General features: G+C 53.6%; 1 protein-coding gene across 1 annotated transcript in view; it reads left to right on the forward strand.

The window, feature by feature from the left end:
* Positions 1-2,700: 2,700 nt before the first annotated feature.
* The window catches only part of BMP7 (bone morphogenetic protein 7), a 73,660-nt gene continuing 58,981 nt past the window's right edge, over positions 2,701-17,379 (forward strand). The window contains exon 1 of the mRNA XM_084886784.1: positions 2,701-3,644. Coding sequence (XP_084742910.1) covers positions 3,227-3,644 — 418 coding nt within the window. The 5' untranslated portion in view covers positions 2,701-3,226. The remainder of the gene's footprint in view (positions 3,645-17,379) is intronic.

Consider the following 17,379-nt stretch of genomic DNA (forward strand, 5'->3'; position numbering starts at 1 on the left):
TGAAATGGTCTGGGTTGCATACTCTCCAGTGAACACTGCATGCCACCGGCACTCTTCTGCCTGCCTCAGTAGGCCTCTTCGTCCACATGCCTACCCCTGGTCTTTACTCCTTGACCCTCCTGCGTGCCCCACTCCCCCGGGCTCCAGCAGTTAAGCATGCAGCCCCCTTCCCTGAGAGAATCCATGGACAAGCACAGCCTCCTGTCCTACCTCAAACCATACTTAGGTTCTTGCTTTGTCTCCCCTGACCTGAAAACCAGCTCTGTGGTGGAGGCCACTATGTGAACTCACTGCTGCACTCTCCAACCCAGCTCTATGCCTGGCACCGGGATGGTCCGCATGACTTTCAGGGACCAGGACAAAATAAAAAACGGTGGTGGTGGGTGGCAGGGGGGGGTTGTTCATAGGTTATAAAGAACTAGAGGCCTGGTGCTCGATATTCATGCATGGGGGAGGGGGTCCCTCAGCCTGTCCTGCACCCTCCCCAATCAGGACCCCATAGGGGATAACTAGCAGTTGAACATCCCTATCACAGTCTCGGACCGCTGGTTCCTAACTGCTCACATGCTTGCTGCCTGATTGCCCCTATCACTCTGCCTGCCTGCCTGATAACCCTAACTCCGCCCCCCCCCCCCCCCCCCCGGCCCCCCGCCTGCCTGATTGCCTCTAACCTCTCTCTGCCTGCCTGCCTGATTACCCCTAACCACTTCTGCCTGCTGGCCTGGTCGCCCCTGCCTTCCCTGCCAGCTTGGTTGCCTCTGACGGCCTCTGCCTCGGCCCTCACCACAATGACTTTGTCCAGAAAGACGTCCTGATGGATGTCTGGAAGACATCTGGTCTAATTAGCATATTACCCTTTTATTAGTATAAATTGTAACATGGCAACAGCAGAGCATTAAGCCCATTGTGGAGCCTTTCTGAGTGTGGGGGCCTGGGCACCTATATGGGTTGTAAACTCATGAAGCCTACTCTGCCTGACACCCAGGAAGTGCTTGACATCTGTGCTAAGGGAAAGAGTGATGGATGAAGGGCAGGTGGAAGGTGCCTTTCAGAGTGCTTTGACTGACAGGTGGGCAGAAGGTCAGCCCTGGGCGTTCCTTCTATATCACAGCCTGGGGGGAAGGGGGGCTGTGCAGCAGGGCTTGCCTGTGTGATATGAATGACTAGGACCTGCAGCCTTGCATTCTCTTCTCTGCCTGGCTCTGGCCTCTCCTGTGTCCACCTCTGTGGGCCTGCAGGTTGCCATCTTTTCCCAAAATCCCTAAGGGATTCCTGGCAGAAGTACCTCTGCTCCAGACAAGGGACAAGACCAGGTTCCTTTGTCCAGCTCTTAGAGCTTTCTCTTGCACAAGGTGAAGTTTTCCCAAAGGAAACCCCACCCCCAAACAGCCCTTCACTTTTCATCCCAAATGCCCTGAGCTGACATTCTGTCTAGCTTCTCACATGGACACACTCAGTGTCACACGGGTTTGCAGTTTGCCTCTGGGGCAGCCCTTTGCCCACATTTCTCACTGCCACTCTGGGCAGAGTTATTTTCATCCCATTTTTATTGATCAAGAAACCAAGGCTCTGAAAAGCATCAATTCCCTGAAGGTCCCATAGCAGGTTCTGAGTTGTTGGGGAGCCTGTCCCTGGTGGGACTCTGCCTCTCAGTGGGTGCTCACTATGGTGTTTGTGGGATGAACACTGAGGGGAGGGGAGAAGGGAGATCAGCGAGGTCCCAGGCACAGCCCCTGGGAGGTGAACTATAATAGATGCAGACTGGATGTCAGGCAGGGGCTGATGGGGAAGGTTGGACAGTAGTGGCCCTGGGTCCCTGATCTCAGGCTGAGGCATGGCAGGGGAAAAACAGAGCCCAAACGGGAGGAGGTGGGGAGGAATTCTCCAGCTCACACAAGTTCATTAATTCATTTCACAAATGAATGTGCAGCCACAGTGGCTGCCAGGCCCTAAGTTCAAGGTACTGTGGGTACAGGACAACCAAGAAAAGCACCAGCCTGGGCCCCCTGTGTGATTCATTTCCAGTGGGGGAGGCAAGACAATAAAGAAAGCACGGATAACTCAAGCAGTAATTCCAGATGGTGGGAGGAGTTACAGAAAATAAAACAAGTGTGTGGGAATGAGCAGGGAAGTGACCTTAGCTGTCTGTGCTGGTCTTTGGGAGGAAGTGGCACCTGAGTGGCACCTGGAGGAGGGCCAGCTAAGTACTGATGAAGGTAGTGGGGGAGGAATCAGGGTAGGAGGGGATTCTTGGCGGAGAGAATGGCAAGAGCAAAGACAAACGTGACCAGTAGGAGAGACATCTGAGGGGTCAGAGTGGAGTACCTGGGGGCACAGCATCTAAGGGCTGGCGGATCCCTCCTTTGGGGAGCCTTCACAGACCAGCGCACCACCCACACTCCCCCAGCTCCTTCCACCACGGTCTGAATCCCACGGTCCGCGCAGACTGCCGGCGCGGAGAGGGGAGGGCCAGCCCGGATTCTTTCCTCCGCACCCCCGTGGCGCCGGGCCTGGCGCTGGGCACCCCGGGGGCACTCGGTAAATATTTGTAGAGCGCTCCAGAAGGAATGAATGAACCCATTGGGCGCAGCTGGGGGGGGAGGGCGGGGCCGAGGGCAGGTGGGAGGCCGCGGGCGCGGGAGGGGCCCCTGGAAGCCCGTCCTCCTCTTCCTCCTCCTCCTCCTCCTTCTCTCAGGCCCCAGCGCGTACCACTCTGGGGCTCCCGAGGCGGCTTCTCCAGCGATCAAGGGCACGCGGGCCCTGGAGAGCGACTTGGGGCCCCTGCTCTCGGCGCTGGAGTGGGAAAGAGGGAGGTTCGCCGCCGCCCGAGGGCTGGAGCGCGAGAGGAGCGGGAAAAGGAGCGCTCGCCCGCCGCCGCCTCGCCGCCTCCCCGGCGTTCGCTCACCCGGCTCCTAGGGTTGCTAGCTGCTCCTCCCACCCGTGCCCGCCTCCTCGCTGCTCCTCGCTCCAGCCGGTTTCCAAGCCGTTCGGTGCGCCCGGGCGAGTGCGGGGCGAGGGGCCCCAGGGCCAGCGCCGAGCCGGGGGAGGGGATCCGGGCTGAGAACAGGGGGGCGGGGAGGGGCCATGTCCGGCGCGGGCGCCGCGGGACCCGTCTGCCGCAAGTGACCGAGCGGCGGGGACCGCCGCCTGCTCCCTCCGCCACCTGGGGCGGCGCGGGCCCCGGTGCCGGGCGCCCGGAGCCCCGGCCGCGCGTCCAGCCGGCGCGATGCACGTGCGCTCGCCGCGCGCCGCGGCGCCTCACAGCTTCGTGGCGCTCTGGGCGCCCCTGTTCCTGCTGCGCTCCGCCCTGGCCGACTTCAGCCTGGACAACGAGGTGCACTCCAGCTTCATCCACCGGAGCCTGCGCAGCCAGGAGCGGCGGGAGATGCAGCGCGAGATCCTCTCCATCTTGGGCTTGCCCCACCGCCCGCGCCCCCACCTCCAGGGCAAGCACAACTCGGCGCCCATGTTCATGCTGGACCTGTACAATGCCATGGCGGTGGAGGAGGGCGGCGGGCCCGACGGCCAGGGCTTCTCCTATCCCTACAAGGCGGTCTTCAGCACGCAGGGCCCCCCTCTAGCCAGCCTGCAAGACAGCCACTTCCTCACCGACGCCGACATGGTCATGAGCTTCGTCAACCTAGGTGAGTGCGAGCTGGCCGGCCCGGAGGCGCTTTGGAACGGGGAGGAGAGGGGGTCACTTCTCACACCCCCCCCCTATTTTTCCCCCTGGCCTTTTGCAGATCGTAGATTCTCCTACCCCCGGGTCCCTGTAGACCTCACGCGGTGCGTGCCAGGTATGGCGAGCCAGGCCCTTTTGGCCGGTAGGAGTTTGGGGGAGAGAAGGACTGGTCCGCAGGCTCCTTCGGGTTAAGCTGGCGGCGGTACCTCCGGGGCTGGAGGCGCCAGGCGGCCGCGGCGCAGTTCAAAGCGCGGGGCGGTCATGTGAGCGGCCGGGCCGGCGGCCCGCGCTACCTGGATTTAAAGGGCCCCGCTCGGCGGAGCCGCCTTCCGCCCGCTCCGGGCCCTCGCAGTCCCGCCCGGCCCCGGCATCGCGGGCGGCGCGCCCCCTTCCTCGCCGTGGCAAGCCCTACCCTACCTGTCGGCCGGCGGAGCGCCCGCCCCTCCCGCCGCGCGCCCGGAGCGCCTCGGGGCCCCTCTCCCGGCCGCCGACGCTCCCTCGCTTTCCGTTCTCCGGGCTGGAGCTGGGGGAGAAACGTTGCCATTGCGAGCTTTCTATTTTAAATATTTAATGATAGGTCCCGGGAGGGCAGGACCCATTTTCAGCGTTTATCACATGTGGCGGGCAAACCACGGCTTTGGGCGATTGGATGGCGCGGGATCTCCGAGCAGACGCTGCCCGGGGCGGCGGGGGACCCGGCTCCGGACCGGAGCCGCGACGGCCCGGGAGACCCAGGGCTGGAGCTGGGGCTGCGGCGGCGCCGGCTCCTCCTTCTGTGCGCGCACACTCTCCAGACCTGCTCAAACTAACCCCCGGCAGCGCTCCGTAGGGCTGATGATCAAATATTTGGTTTCCGAGATAACACGCCCCGAGAGCGCTGTTTCCTGAGCAGCTTTCATTCTACATGTGTAACTTGCTGCGAAAACCCGAACAGAGTCAAGACATCAAACTCACGCCCAGGGGCGCTGTGTCAACATGGAAATAATGATACTCGAGCCCCCCGCCGGGCCCTGGGGGAGTGGATGGGGGGCTGGGGGAAGCCGGGTTCCACCTTAATGCTTCCCCCTTTAGATAAGGCCCCGGGGGTTCCCGGAATACCATTGTCTGTCCTTAATAACAGCCAAAAGTCAAACAGTGAAACGAGTCCCTGCGAGCGAGGGGCGGGAGGTTTAGATGCCAAAATAATTTCAAGAAAGTTTAAATTATATTAAGCAGCCTGTTAGAAGGAGGCAGCGCCATATGTCCTAATTTAAGACAATCTCCAAGATGTATGAGGTGGAAAAAAGCAAGGTGCAGATCAGTGGGGTTACATAATGTGCTTGTATATCATCCCTTCCCACTGGAAGAAGACGCCAGGAACTGGAAATAGATTTTACTGGGGCGGTGGGGTAGGGGGTGGGGGTGGGGGCAGGGCTGGGGCTGGGGCTTAGGGAGTATAAGCTGAGGTTTGATCTTCCATTGTCTGCCCTTGTGTCTGTGTGATTTTTTTGAAATGTGTATTTATGACTTATACCAGAAACTAAGGAATAAATTCCAAATACAAGTAAATAAGTAAAATAAAGCAGAGCCGTGTAGCTGTTCTGAAGTCGGGGTAACCAGGCCCCTTGCTCCGGCCGGGATTTATGGCATCCCCTTCTGTGTTCTCCTGGGTGCGGGGACTCCCAGTGGATGCAGCAGGTCCCAGCGGCTGCCTTCAGACACCCGGCTGGGGCTATTAAAAAGGTATTTGTAAGCCCGGGCTTTGCAAACCCTGTGCAAAAAGTACCCAGTAGCAGGGCCAGACCTGGGCACCCCACCCCCTCATTGGAGAAGGACTAGGTTGCCAACTGGGTGCCCCTGGGGATCTTGGGGCAGGGCTGTTCGCTCCCCTTGATGGTGGGAGCAAGCTGGAGCTTGTTTGGGAAGGCCAGGCCTGGGTGGTTTTCCTCCTCTGGTTGTACACACACCTTTCAACCCCCTTAGTCCCGTTTCTTTCATCTTGAAAGGACAAAGACCGGCTTGTCTGAGCCTCTTAATCAGCCGGGCTGGCTTTGGTTTTTGTGGGACAGTCCTGACTTTCTCAGGTTTTGCTTTCTGGAACATCACTCCAAATTAGATGGCGAGTAGCTTTGTAACAGGGCGCGCTGACCTTGTTTTCTTTCTCTCCGTGTCCCTAAAACTTAAAGAAATTAGTTGGGTGAAGACCCGGACTGCAGTTTGGCAAGACTCATCTGTCGATGCTTCTAAGGTTGACCTATTTCTGCTCTGTACAGGGATAAACTGCCTGTCTCTTCCATTCTGTTGGTCCTGGAATTCCTCCCCAGGAGCCGCTTGGGTGTGGGAGTGGGGTTGGGGTTGGGGTTGAGGGCGAGGGGGGGGGGGGTGCGCACGTAGGAACCGTGCCTGGAAGCTGAATTTGCTGAGAAAGCACATGATTTCTTTTGGATTGCAAATCATATCGATCGGACGTTTTCTAAAGATGTGTTTAGTCTCACACTTCACCTCAGAGTGAGAAAATGTCACTCATCCATATCACACCACTGCTGGTGACCATGCAGGGAACCTGGGGGGCTTGGGAGGCCGTTGGTGGAGATCCTGAGGGGCAGCTGACTCCTCACCACCCTCCTCCCCTCACTGATCGCCCGCTGTCCCGCAGGGCCAGAGACCTCTGCCTGCATTCTGAAGGCTTTTGCAGACCTGGTGAATTTGTTCCTCCTCCTCTCTGTAGCCAAACTGGTTTTTGTTCCTATAAGTCCTCGGAATTCAAGCTCTTTGCCAGGCTGATTGGGATCTAAACTAAAGAGGGAACCAGAGGAGAATTTATGACAAAACCAGGTGCTAAGAATGAGGACTTCAGACCGCACCTCATGACAAAGACCAGCCGGAACAGTAAAGCCCAGTGCGATGCTGGCGGAGCCGCGGGACCGAGACTCCTGGGCCCCTTAAGTTCAAAGGCGAGATTTGTAAACTGGTTTGGATTAACAAGCCCCCAGCCCCTCTGTGTAGCCTTAATTTTTGGAATTCAAAACAGGCTACCCTCTGCTAAATGGTCCCCAGGCCATGTGAACCCTGTAGACGAATCCCCAGATACCTTGGCCCCTCCCCCCAGCCCCATTCTTTCTTGGTAGAAACTCAGCAGCTTCTTCTGGAAACTTCTAAAGAAGCCGCATGAGGGGTGTGCAATGCATGTTTATCTCTGGTTCCAGCCTATGAAGCAACCAACTTCGTTTAATCTTTGAAGCTAAGTTAGAAAGAAAAAAAAAAGAGAGAGAGAGAGAGAAAGTTGGAAACCTATCATTATTGGACCCGGTGTATAAAGTGGCTTTTGTGAACGCAGCCGAGGAGCAGCAAGAGGCCTTGCTGTTTGCCTTTTCCTTTGTACCATCTGGCTGTCCTTTTTGTTGACAAGTGTTTGGCATTAAGATCTCTCCTTTTGCCCCTTAAGAACAGGCCCTACCACTGTAGAGTATTAGAAAAAGATTCTGTTACAGTTTAAAAATTTCCTTCAGGGAGTGCTCCGGGAAGGGAGCGGGCTGCGGGCTGTGCAGCTGTAACCTGGCTTGTGTTAAGATTTGGAAGGGGCTGGTCCACATTCCAGCACTCGGAGCGCCCGGCCCCGCTGGGAAGCAGCCAGAGGTTAATATAGATGTCACCCAGGCTTTCCCTTCCTTCCTTCTCTCTTTCTGCAGAGAGTCTCCGCTCGAGGAGTGCACCAACAGCTGTGTTTTTAGTAACCCTTTCAAAATCACTTCTTTTAAACCTCATTTTCCTGCTTCTATAAATCAAAGATCTTTCCCCCCCTCCCTTCTCCCTAGGATATATGTGACCCAGATTTGAACTTTTTTGATCTTTGTATGTCTCCTCTGGAACCGAAGCAGGTTAAGGCAGAGCCCCGGATGCCAGCTTGGGTGGCTATTTTTAGTTTTTATCCCGGGCTTGTCATTCGGCTGGGGAGTGGCCCGCGGAAGGGGTAGAGGAGGTGGCCCCAGATACAGACGGATTTCAGGGCAGCCCGGGAACGCGTGGAGAGAAGAAACTGCCTCTGGGATGCAGCTCCAGCGCGGGGCCTGCTGCCGGGGAGCAGGCGCTCAGCCTCCGCTGAGATAAACACAGCTGGCGCTCGGGGCCCTGACCACCGGAATGCCTGCGATGTGAGCGCGCATCACATGGCCGTGAACTCAGAGACAAGTGATGACTTCATCCCGGGGAGAGTCCATCTGAGTTGATTGATCACCCCCATTACTTTAATTTCTCCCCCTATCGGGTAAGGTCATATTTGGCCCATGGCAAGAATCAGCGTGTCCTAACACTCCCCCAGCCCCCACCCTTCCCCAGCCTGCCCGTCGGTCTAACCAGCTGATATTTTGAATGGAGAGTCCTTTGCACCAAAGGTCTGGCCATGTTCGTTCTCTCACCACGGCTCCTCAGACCTGGCTGGGGCTGTGTCTTTGGCAGGTCGCCGCCGCGCTTCGCCTTAATGCGTTCTGGCAGTGTCGCTGGGGCGAGGGCACAGGCAGGGACGGTGGGGCCTGTCATGCATTGTCAGGAGGAATGTGAGGATTAGCCTTTAAAGTGTGGTGGTGGGAGAGCCCTGCAGCTGTGTACACTTATTATAGAAGATTTAAGTCCCACTGGTAAAATCAATATATTGAATTGCATGACCCTCTGCTTTTAATTAGTTTAAACCAAACGTGCCGGTGTCATTTGCCTCCTCTCGCCTTCATGGGGTGAGGAAATACCAATATTTACATAGAAACTGTTAATGTGTGGTGAAAATGATAACACATTTAGCTTTACACACCCAAATTGCCTGGACTTGATGGATCCCAGATCAGCATGGAGCTGCGGGGTGATGTCACCGGGGCCAGGCCAGGGGGCAGGGCGGCTTCTGAGCCTGGATGCCGATGCAGGTGGGTATGGCTCCCGGTGAAGCGCCTGAGGATGCTAGTCTTGCAAGAAACCAGCCGACTCTTTCATTGTCAGCCAGACACGTTGAGATTCACTCACGCTGTATCTAAAATCTTTTCCCTTAAGCGCTCTTGCAAAATTGGGAAGCGGGCCCTTGCCGCTCTGGTTGTTTTGCATCTGTCCTCCCAGCACGCCGGCTCCTTTGCACGGGCAGCTCAGGCACAGCACCTCGTTTACGTGGAGCCTCAGATGCTCTGCTTCCCAGGTGCGGGAAAGGGTATGGGAAGGGCTCCCGCGCTGCACGCCACCCCGAGCCCGACTGTGGGGATAACGTGAACCGCTCAGTACGAGTCATGTGCTCAGCTGCAAAATTCCGGGTTTTGCAGCAAATGGCATTTGACAAATAATATCTGACAAATGCGTGATTTGGTATTTCTTAATATGGAACAGATACTGCGTAGCTAACCTTCACCAGTGGGAAGCTGCGCGGACCCCATGGCCAAGGGCAGGGCGGATGGGGACCTGGGCCGCCGCTGGGTGCCACCCCCTCCCGGTGCGGGTGTTTATGATTGGGGGGGCGGGGACACGAGGAGCGAGGGGCGTGTGACACTTACTAATGTGCAACCCCGAGCCTCGTGTGCAAGGCCGTCCCTCCAGCATCTGCGTTGGAAGGCATGGTGGGGAGCCGCGCAAAGCCTTTGCTGATCCGCGTGGAGTGGATCGAATTAATGACAACTCAGAGAGCACCAGTTTTAGGGTAATTGCTTTATTGTTTTGGAGCCAGGGTGCTTATAATCCGGTTCCTGTACAAACATGTTTAACGTGTGTTAATGCATTTCCAAACCAGAGCCTCTCAGCACAACCCTGCTTTTCATTAATTGATGTCGGTAGCATGGTACAGTATTTCAAAGGGCTGGCCAAGTATAAACTGTGTTTCCAATTTCCTTCCTTTCCTGTGTTTGGAATGCCAATGTTAATTTGTTCCCATGCCGGCGGGGCTGCCAACTGCGGCTTTCTATAAAGGGCTTCACAGTGAAGGCTCCCAGCCCTCGCTGATGCTGGGGGCTGCCGGGCCAAGTTTCCTGACACTTTGCAGCTAATTCTGTATGATATATGGAGTGGGGGCTGGGGGCTTTACTGCCGTGTAACGGAAGTTCCCGGTGACAGCAGAGGGTGTGACTTGGCAAGGGCGAGTGGCACGCATCCACTCCCATTCTCTTTGGACACAGTTTAACCCCACGTGTCTGCTCCCACTGGGGCTGCATGTTGACTGTGTGACCTTGAGCAAGTGACTTAACATCTCTGAGTTTGGTTCCTTGCTTTTTGTTGTTGTCTTTTTGTTAATTCTCACCCGAGGATATTTTTTTCCATTGACTTTTAGAGGGAGTGGAAGGGAGAGGGAGAGACCCATGGAGAGAAATGTTGATGTGAGAGAAACACATCGATTGGTTGCCTCCTGCACATGCCCTGACCAGGGCTGGGGATGGAGCATGCAACCGAGGTGTGTGTGCCCTTGACCAGAATGGAACCCGGGACCCTTCAATCCACAGGTCGACACTCTATCCATTGAGTGAACTGGCTAAGGCCAAATTTCATTTTTTTAAGTACTTAATCTTATAATAAATACTGAGATCTAGCCACCCACATTATCTTAAAGATGTCAAGAAAATGGCCCCAAATGAGCACACGTTTCCCTCCTCTTTCAAAGAGCAGTGAGATCGGAATGAGCACATCAACTTATAGGAGGGTAAGGAGAAGGTAACGCTAACTCTCTCGATTTTAGCACCTATGGCTATTTAACATTTTTACTGCTTGGGAAACTGAAACTTGAGTGAGTGCTGACTATAAAGGAACTCTTTGTACTATCTTGCAACCTTTCTCTAAATCAAAAATTATTCCCAAATAAAAAGCTTTAATTTAAAACAAAACAAAACACATTACTGAAGTATTTCTTCCCACCCTTTTCTGGAAAATGGTCAAAGTACAAATTGTCTTTTCCTTCAAGGGAGTGACAAGCCCAAAGCATTCATTAACAGAACAGCACAACTTCCCCACTTTTTATGGGAGCAGGTGCAAGGCGGCCCCTCCCCGCTGCGGTCAGGCTGCGACAGGGTCCGAATGGGTTGAGTGCCTTAGAAGCCTCTGGAGACCGGAGGCTCCTCCGGGCCCGAGATGAGGGGTGGCCTTCCTCACCCAAGGCTTCCCCTCCAGCTCCTTCTATGCTGTTTGAAAAATCTGACTTAGGGGCATCTTTGTGGTCACGTGCTATTCTTTCACATCTTTATCTCCCCAGAGTAGCTTTCAAGTTTCCATCTTTTGTTGTCAGGCTTAATTAAATTTGGCTGTGAATAAAAAATTGCACTGTTTCCAACATCAAGGACTTGCATGCTTTTAAGCATTGGAGTTAGGCCTGTACTGTCTTGTAGCAGCAGCCTCTGTCTTGCTTTCATGTAGTTAAAAAAAAAAAATCTAAGCATGTAGCATGACAGGTAGCCTCCGATGGTCCTTCAATGGTCCTCCTGCTCATCTGCCCGGCAATTGAACACACACACACAATGGCAGGCGAGTTACTCTGTGGTTTCCATGACTTGTGTTTTGGCCTCTGATAAAGGACTTTTTTCTTGACTGTTTTTACAGACATCGTTACTCGCCTGCCCTAGCACTGCCTCAAAGGATTCTCATGGAGGGGAGAGGCCCAAACAGTGGCTGCGTGTGTATGTGAATGAGGTGAAAATGTGCTAAGAAATATTTGCTAAATATTTTTAACTTTGCATCCCCACTAATACATTTTTAAAAATATAATTTACTTAAAATTTTTTTCTTCTTATCGCTTCTCGGCCTTTTGGCTAAGATCAAGTGTAAAATTTTTTTTCTTAATTGTAGAGAGTAAGAGGAAGGGAGGGAGAGAAGGGGAGAGGATAGGAGAGAGGGAGGGAGGGAGAGAGAAAGAGAGAGAGAGAGAAATATTGATCTGTTGTTACACTTATTCATGCATTTATTGATTGATTCTTGTATGTGTCCTGACTGGGGATTGGACTCACAATCTTGGCTTATCTGGACAATATTCTAATCAACTGAGTTACCCAGCCAAGGCCCCACTAATAAATTTTTGAGTACATACCCTAAATAGGAATAAATCATGTAACTATTGGTTTAGGATAGTTAGTATTATATAAAACAAAGATTGAAACATAAATTTAACTAGGAGGCACTTAAGATAAAAACAATCCAAAACTATTTTTTTAACTTGAATTTATTGGGGTGACACTGTTTAACAACATTATATATAATTCTACAGCTCATCATGTATGCACTGTAATTGTGTGTTCACCACCCCAAGTCAAATCTCCATCCATCGCCATTTTTCCTCCTCCCAACCAACAACCCAAAATTCTTATGTTCCCTAATATACATTTTAACTAACTGATCATTAACACAACATTTTAATTCTGGTTAATGAGACACATTTAACTAGTTTTGCTGTCACTAAAATTTCAGTGTGATGTAATTTGATCCTTGTGGTTCAGCAGTTTGGGATCAGTGAGCTAAAGGTCTGTTGTTTTAGTCCTTCATTTGCCTGGTCCACACAAATGGATGGATTCTGTTGTAACAAAACCCCACAATCTCAGGAGTTTAAAACTCAGTAGGTTTGTTGTTCTCTTATGTTAAATTATGGCTCCAAGTTCCCAGGTTGATGGAGCTGTCACCTTTTTGCATGTCACTATACGGTGCCAGAAGAAAGAGTGTGTGAGTTGTGCCTGGGGCTTTCAAATCTCCACCAGGAAGTGACCCAACACTTGTGCTCGAATTTCATTGGTGATAGCTAGTCACATGGTCAATCCTGGCCCAAGGTGGGTAGGAGGTTACAATTCCACCCCTTGCTTGGGAAGGGAGCACCAGAAAGAACCTGGGAAATGGCACTGGGACCACCACACTATCACAGGTGAAGGCTGGATGAAGAGTGGACATGGAACCAGGGAGCCATTGTTACTGAAAGAAGATCCTTATTTTTAATCTCATCCTCCAGTTATGCAGATTGTTGTTGAGGCTCAGCTAGTGGATTTCCCTCTTTCCTGATGTCCATCAGTTCTTAAAATCTACCTAGTTGTAAGTGTAATGTCCCCCCATCCCTCCCAGTGCTTGCACCCCATTTTGGAGACCAGTGTTTGTAGAAGCTCCCGCGTCACTGAGGTATTCACGTGGTTCAGCAAGAATAACCACTTCTCTCCGGTCCCACTTGTAAAATGACTCACCTCTTTAGGATTTGTCTTTCAGCAAAAGCAAGCTTTAGCTTTAGTTTTCGGGGCTCACTACCCGAAGAATTATGGAGCCTGACTCTGGTCCCGCCGGAGAGGTGCTGGGCCTGGCTGGCGCGTGTGTGGCCCAAGTCTCGCCCTGAATGGGAGAGCTGCCTTCTTCCCGGGCCTCAGAGGCGCTTCCTGGTCCAGGCAGGACCGTGCATGGCTGAAGCCAGAGACTGAATTTATCCTTCCTTATCTAAGTGCATTGTGGGAATAGTTCCCGTGGAAAAGGGGAGGGTTGAGTGGAGGCCTTTCTGTAGTAGTAACGTGGGGTCGGCATTCGAACCCAGCTCTGCTGAAAGAAGAGAGGCATCGCGCATTGCGATGGGGTAGGGGCCACAAGGAGAGCGGCCATGAGTACCAAATAGACGCTGAGCCCTGGATCTCAGCTTCGTGGTTTGGAGCCCTGAAGAGTAAGGGGAAGATGAGCAGGTCAGACCTTTCTGTTTCATTGTCCACCTGCTTATAACCACCCTCTCCTCGGTCTCTAGGGCTTACACATCACCGTCAGGGCAGAGGGCCTCGAGTGCCATGCACTGGGGCTCCTACGTGGGGAAATCCCAGGGGCAGCCAGAGATGGATATTTTAACAGCAATTCCTCAAGACACTGCCACCTGCACAGAATAAATATTGCATATTGTTTGTAATAGCACAAAATCACCAACGGTCAGGGGGATGGAGAAATAAATTCACTTCTCCATTTGTAATAAACCAGGATGGAATGTGAGGACTTTAAAAAAATAAAAAAAGTATTAACGTAGACTCAAACAGAATGTCCAGGGAGAAAGCAATTTCCAGGAGGATGTTTAGGGTCTGAACACACACACACAAGGACCCCAAATAATACTGGGTGTGGTTTGTGGGTTCACACACATGAATCCATGGAAACGTGGGCAGCGGGACTCACCCCAGCTGCCTCCAGGAGGCAGGAAAGGGATGGGGTTGGGGTGACATTTGAAATAAATTCCGACTGTTCCTGTCAAGTTTTCTCATTGGGAAGCGCAGGGTAGAGTCCTGGACAAGAACATCTGTGGAAAGCTGGGGCGATCCAAGAAAATCTAGTTTGGTTCATAGTGACGCGCCAACGTTAATACCTTCGCTTTGGCAAGTCTCTCCAGGGTACATTGGGGAGAACATGGCGAGAGTGAACTCTGTGCTATCTTTGCGTTTTTCTGTAAATCTGAGGTTATTCTAAAATCAGGTTTATTTAGAAGAAAGAAAGCACCCACGCTGTGAACCTTTGTTCATTCTCAGCTGTGGATGCCTGATGTTTGTCAGTGTTCTCTGCGTTCTCTGTGAGGACATTTTCCCAAGTCCCAGCGAACGAGAACACCCTCCTGCTGAGGGGGTGGCTGTCGGTGATGCCCCGTTTCTGAGCTGGGAGCCCAGAGCTGGTCCTAGAGTGAGTTCAGGGTGCTGTACCCCAAAGGCCAGTCACATGTTGGTCCACAGCCACCGACATGCCCTGCCGCAGCCAGCCAACCCCTCCAGCGCTCTGAGACCTTTAAACCCCGTCTCTGTTCAGAAGGAGCCCGGGATAAAGCAGTCACTGGTTTATGAGTGTGAGAGAGGGGGCCGGAGGTCGTTTCAGGCCTTTCAGTTTCCTCTTGGTCCTGAACTTCGTAAAATGCCCCACCATCTTCCCCCCTCTCAGGTTCCATTTTCTGCCGGATCTGCCCTAGCATCTGCCTAGAGAGAAGCCCTTAAAAATGGCAGTGGGGCCTCCAAACCTTCCCGGGCTAGTAAATGTTTATAGGGCAGAGGCCCTGGTTGGTCATTTCCTTTAGGAGGAAACAATAAATGAAGCTACTTGCGTATACCTACTCAAACCCTGAGCACCTCCTTGTCTTAATGTATCGGGGGTGGGGGGACGGGGACCCAGAGGTCTCTGCGTGTCTTGTGACTCACACCCTAGGAGCGTGCAGTGCCCCTTTTAGGGGGGTTACCACTGACGCTCAGCCAGCCAGTTCCCGGCTGTGGACCTCCCTGTGTATTTGGGGACCATCAGCGTATCCGGGCCTCTGCCCACCAGATGCCAGTGGCGCCCTCCCTCAAGCTGTGGCCGCCACAATGTTGCCAGACAGGGCCAAATACCCCCCTGGGCACCCGATCCCCCCCACCCCCCACCCTGCACCCCCTCGTGGAAACCAGTGGTTTAGGGTAACTTCTCTCCAACTTGAAACTGATTTGAGAGTCTTTGCTCAGACCCACTGGCCCATGGCGGCGAGTGGAGAAAGCAGCCTTTCTAGACCGAGGGGCTGTTTTCCGGTTGAGAGGAAGCGAGATTGCAATCAAAACGTGAGCCCTCTCCCGGGAACAGAGCTCTGCCCGCCTGGGAAACTCCCTGGAGACAAAGATGGAGGCACATCTAAAGATCGGCTTCGTCTCCTGGGAATCGAAGCATTTCTACAGCGACTTTCGCCCCTGACGCCAAAGACTACCAAGCACACCCTGAAACCTGGGCCCTCTTCTATCTCCCCCAACCGTCCTCAGCGGGAAACAGGGCAAACGCCCCTCTCTGCCCTGCTCCCCTCTCTGGGCAGGTAACTTGTTGGGGGGAAGGGGGAGGGTGGGCAGAAGAGCTGCTTAGAGCTGGGGAGCCTGGGCTGGTCCAGCCTTCTGTCTGCTTCTGTACAGCCTGTGAGTGAGAAGTGTTTTTACATTTTTAGAGGATGGTAGATAATCGAAAGAAATATATTGAATAACGTGAACATGAGATGGAATTCCAGTTCCGGTGTCTGTAAAGCTTTATGGGACACGCAGTCTCTGGGCACTTGCACGCGGCCAGGACAGGGAGCTGTTCCAGAGGCTAGAATATTCAGTGTGTGGCCCAGGGTCCAGGTTGGCCGACCCCTGCTTTCGGTGGTCTGTGCCGTCTACCTGGGGAAGGGGGCTGCATTTCCCCCTTTGCCCCTCTGCAGTGACACACACATGCCCTCTGTCCTCCTGAATGTCCACAGAAGCTTCCAGACTGAGGACACTGACTTAAACAGAACCCTCCTCTGAGACATCTCTGCGCCGTAATGTGGGGCGTGTGTTGTGAATCCCGTAGAGGCCACGGAGCGCTTTGCACGGCTGGCTCTTCCTCAGCTGGCTTCGACCCAGCAGCCCCCACCTGTGTCGTGTTTGCAAAACATTCTCCCAAAACATGTCAGGTGGTGATAAGACTGGCTCGGGTCAGACCATGTGAGTCTAAATCCCACCTCTGCTACTTGTCTGCTACAGATCTGGGCAGGTTAGTGAGCTCTGGGTGCCATTTCCTCCGCCAGATTCATCTCGGTGCCTGCCTCCTGGGTTTCTGGGAGGGTCCCCTGTGCAGAGGCAGGAGGAGAGCTGAGCACAATGCCCGCAGGGCATCAGGCTGCTGGCAGACACTGTCATTTGCCAGGCCACTGAAGCTGGCCTCCCCATGTGGGTCCCAAGTGCAGCTGTTGGCATCCTGAGGCGGGGGGTGGGGTGGGGGATGCACTGTCCGCTTACTCCGGGACCAGAGCAGGGGTTTGGGTTAGAGGCTGATACCCCTGCTGAAGTGGGAAGCCCGGCTATGTTGACTGAGCTCGAGACAAAGCAGGTTTTCTTCTTACGAATCCTGCCCTTCTAGGATGCTGCCTCATGCTGCTGAGCATCGCGTTCATCAACGCGGGGTTTAAGGAAACAGCTCACCATCAGGACCTCTGAGTGCCTGCCAGATTAGAGCACAAACAACCCTGCAGATTCAGACACTTGACTGTGGGCTGGCCTCCTTTTAAAGGCAATCCATCAGCCAGAAACAGTGACTTGTTCTCTGTCTCTCTCTTTCCTGAGCTCTGATTGTCAGACTTCGTAAAGTAGCATTTCTGATGCCCCCGCTTTCATATGGACAACTGACATTTCTTCTTGTTAATCACGGACCCACCCATGCGTGATTCCCACATTTATTTTTATGTGAGGAAACAGACACAGGGATGACATGTCACTTGCCCAGTTTTGTGGACATCAGGTCTGGCTTTGAGTCTCAGGTCACTGGTATATGACCTCAGGCAAGCACTGCAGGTCCCTAAATGCTCTGGACCTCGGTCAGTCAGCTCAGGCTGCCATAACAAAACGCCCTCGCTGGGTGGGCTGACCAACCGACATCTATTCCTCACCGTTCTGGGGGCTGGAAGTCCAGGATCAGGGTCCCAGCAGCCGGTTCTATTTCTCTCCCTGGCTTGCAGGCACCTTCTCGCATGCGTCCTCACATGGGAGAGGGGCTCTCAGCTCCTCCTCTTCTTAAAAGGACACTAATTCCATCCTGGAGGGTCCACCCTCACGACCTCATCTCAACCCAGGAGTATCTCCCAAAGGGCTCTTCTCCAAATGCTACCATGTCGGGAGCAGGGGTTCAACACATGCATTTGGGGAGGACGTAATTCAGCCTACAGAAATGTCCCATTAATGTGGAGTGGCTCAGGGCAGCTGAGATTAATGAGATAATGGTAGGGAGCTCTCGTAAATGGAGGCTCCCTTTGGGGCCCCACCTGGCTGCAG

This window comes from Pipistrellus hanaki, assembly GCF_964339955.1.
Source record: "Pipistrellus hanaki genome assembly, chromosome: 6".
Classification (NCBI taxonomy): domain Eukaryota; kingdom Metazoa; phylum Chordata; class Mammalia; order Chiroptera; family Vespertilionidae; genus Pipistrellus; species Pipistrellus hanaki.